We start from the raw sequence: 3,822 nt of genomic DNA on the forward strand, positions 1-3,822 counted from the left end.
CACTCCTTAAAGAAAGATTTCGATTCATCGTGTCACCTCGAATTTACGTCTTCTTGGCCCCTACCGTGCCTTTTCTTTCCGTCTGACTTTCTTGTTTGAGAACAGCTATAGCCATATTTAATCAATCACTCCTTCAAGCAGCGATGAAGCAGCATAACTAATCAAAAAGATATGCATCTCACGTGACACAAAAAAACAACATTAACCATGGAATTGCGATGGAAAGAACTCACCCAAATATCTTTTAAAACATTGGCCAAAATGCACAAATGGTTTATCCTAGATGGCTGGAAGCAGAGCACACGCAATTTCATTCACTACCTGGCAGACGTCACTTATAAAACGTTCTTCAAATTGACTTTCTCGTTCAGCAAGTCTTACGGCACGCACTGGAGATTGAGAAACCCAAGTCAGTACAGTGAGTGAAATGCTTTGATGTTGTAAAGGAGCTTATATTAACATGATGTGAATAATTTTAAAAAAATGAATAATAATGGTCAAATCCAGTGATATAAAATATTTAGAATTCACTGATTAAAAAAAGCATAAAATACAGTAGACTAAATATCTAAAAAATACTCTCCGACTGCAAAATATCAAGACATGCTAGATGAAATGCATATAATTAGATGCTTAGTTTAGCTCACAATAAAAAGGAATTGCTAGAATGAAAAAGAGAAAACTGAAAATTCAGGCAGTGAGCATGTGCTAACTGAAAGGCTACGCTGATGCCCAAGGCCTGTATCAGAAAAATAAAACGTCACGTTTCAAGGTTAGACGGCAAGAAGTCAAGGCAAGTTTGAGAGTTAGAATGGAATCCTCTACATAAAACCAGGAAGCTCTAAGCTGTAAATTCTCAGTGAAAATTAGATTGGGCGGGGGAGGAATCTTAACAGCAAAGGGAGAACACTTTTTGTGTTTACCGTGGCTCTAAATGGGGTAAAGTCTGCCCCATATACATATATTTTCAACCAAAGTCTTGCATTTATGCAAGTTTGAGGTTTAAGTGTATACTATCTTGGTAATCGGGGAGAAATGAAGCTGAAAAAGCTCACAGTGGTACTGGAATTTGTGTTCTAGATTCCACATGTAAGTGAGATCATATAGTATTTGTCTTTTTCTCTCTGAATTATTTCACTTAGTGTGATGCCCTCACAGTGCATCCATGTTGTTGCAAAGGGCAGGATTGTCTTCTTTTCGTGGCTGAATAATATTCCATTATATATATATATCACATTTTCTTTATTCACTTATCTGTCGATGGACAAATAGGTTGTTTCCATACCTTTGCTCTTTGTAAGTAAGTTGAATGAATATGGAGGTGAAACTATCTCTTCAAGATAACAATTTTGTTTCCTTTGGGTATATACCCAGACATGGGCTTGCTACATCATATTAATTCTATTAATTTAGGGGGCGGGGGGACATTCATACTGTTTTCCGTAGTGCCTGCACCAATTTACATTACCAGTAACAGTGTACAAAGGTTTGTTTTTATCACATTCTTGCCAATGCTAGCTAGCTAGCTAGCTGTTTGTTTGTTTGTTTGTTTGTGTTTATTTAATGATAGCCATTCTAACAGGTGTGAGGTGATAGCTCATTGTGGTTTGATTTGCATTTCTCTGATGTTTAATGATGTTGAGCATCTTTTTATGTACCTGGTGGCCATCTGTGTGTCTTCTTTAGAAAAATGTCTATTCAAGTTCTTTGCCTATTTTTTAATTGGATTGTTTTAGGAGGTTTTCTGCTATTTAGTTGGATGAGTTCCTTATATAGTTAGGATATTGACCCCTTATTAAATGTGTGGTTTGCAAATATTTTCTCCTATTCTGTAGGTTGTCTTTTCATTTTGTTGATGGTTTCATTTGTTGTGCAAAAGCTTTGCTTGTTTTTTTTGATATAGTCCTACTTATTTATTTTGCTTTTGTTGCTTGTGCTTTAGGTGTCATATAAAAAAATTAATCGCCAAGACCAATGTCAAAGATCTTTTTCTCTATATTTTCTTCTAGGAGTTTTATTATTTTAGTTCTTACACTTAAGTTTTTAATTCACTTCGAGTTCATTTTTGTGAGTGGTATCAGGGTCTAGTTTTATTATTTTGTGTGTGAATATCCAATTTTCCCAGTACCATTTATTGAAGAGACTCTCTTCTCCATCACATATTCTTTCTTGTCAGATATTACTTGATCAGATATATATGGGTTTATTTCTTGACTCTCGATTCTCTTCTATTTGTTTCTGTGTCTGTTTTAAGGCCAGTCCCGTGCTGTTCTGATTATTGTAAATAAATCCTGGGGCTGTGTGCACAGCATGGTGACTGCAGTTAACAACACTGCACTGTGTGTTCAGAAGTTGCTTAGAGAGTAGATCTTAAAAGTTATGACAGGAAAAAAATTGTAACTATGTGAGGTGATGAATAACTAAACTGTTTGTGGTAATCATTTTGCAAAATCATTATGTTTGCCTTAAACTGATAAAACTGGAAAAAATAAAATCAGAATAATTTCATCCACAGATCTGCAAAAAATCAAAAACTTTGGCAATAACACTATTGCCAAGGATATAGAGCAACAGAAATTTTCATATACTGCTTTGGCAGTGTAAATCATTGTAGTTCTTTGGAGAACAATTTAGTGATATTTTGTATAGTTGAAGACATTTGTACCCTACTACCCCAAAATTCTACTATATGTAGACTTTCTTACACATGTATGCAAGAAGACATGCATAAGACTGCTCATAGAAGCATCGTTAATAATAGCAAACAATGAAAATGACCTTAATGCCTATAGAGAGAAGTGTACGTGCATAAATTGTGTTATAGTCACACAACAGAATACTATACAATAGTTAATAATAAATGAAGTAGAGGTACACATATCCACATGATGGATCTCAAAGAAATAAATTTAGAAGAAAACAGCAAATTTCAGAGGAATGTTTACCATGTGATACATTTACATAAAGTTAGAAATATGCAAAATAATGCTATATCTTATTTAAGCCAGTATTTGAGGAGGCCAGAAGGGGAGAGTGGATACAATTGGGAAAGGAGTACGTGGAGACTTAAATATTACTAATTTGTAATGTTTTATTCTTTAAGGGGATCAGTGGGCATGGTTAAGTTTGGGGTGCTATTCTTAAACATTTTTATATATAAATTATTTAAAAAGGGGTTTAAAGGAGCAGCCTTTAATTGTCTATATTGAACCATCAGCTGTTGTTGAAAAACCTCGTCTGAAAGTATTTCCAGTAATTTATAAAAATATACCTCTACATAAATATCAGGGCTCTCTTCTTCCAATGATTTTTTTTGTTTTGTTTCGTTTTGCTTTTTTGAGACCTGGCATCGGAGTGTGGGAACTATAGAGGTGAAAGGAAGGGGCTTGGAAAATATGAGGGAATAGAGAGATGCAGTGGTGGGAAGACAGCACCTGCAGTGGCGACAAAGGCACCTTGCAAAGGGGAAATGTCTCTTGGAGGTCTGATGGCAAAATAAAGGAGGGGCTGAAGTTAAGAGACATGGTAACATCAGAGTCAGAAGCATACGGAACCCCCAACCATACAAATAAGGTGCCATTTATTTTTTTAAAGCTACACTTTACCAGAGCAACGGAAGAGGGCAGTCTTGAGCCAAGAAAAAGTAAGCAGCGAAACACCTTAGTCTCACCTGTTATTGCTGGTCAGGAACATCCAACACACGGAATCATAAACAGAAATAAATGTAAGTCTGAATACAGAAAGTGTAAATCAAACTTTTTCAGCTAACGAAAATGCTTTTTAAAAAACTCATAAAGCGGAAGAAAACTTAATACAACACTC

General features: G+C 35.3%; 1 protein-coding gene across 1 annotated transcript in view; it reads right to left on the minus strand.

Moving 5' to 3' along the window:
* Positions 1–1,089, minus strand: part of OLAH (oleoyl-ACP hydrolase) — an 11,286-nt gene extending 10,197 nt beyond the window's left edge. The window contains 2 exon segments of the mRNA XM_023530318.1: positions 234–389; positions 1,056–1,089. Of these exon segments, the coding sequence (XP_023386086.1) occupies positions 234–389; positions 1,056–1,089 (190 nt within the window).
* Positions 1,090–3,822: the final 2,733 nt, after the last annotated feature.

The sequence above is a fragment of the Pteropus vampyrus genome, unplaced genomic scaffold (genome assembly GCF_000151845.1).
Source record: "Pteropus vampyrus isolate Shadow unplaced genomic scaffold, Pvam_2.0 Scaffold49, whole genome shotgun sequence".
Classification (NCBI taxonomy): Eukaryota; Metazoa; Chordata; class Mammalia; order Chiroptera; family Pteropodidae; genus Pteropus; species Pteropus vampyrus.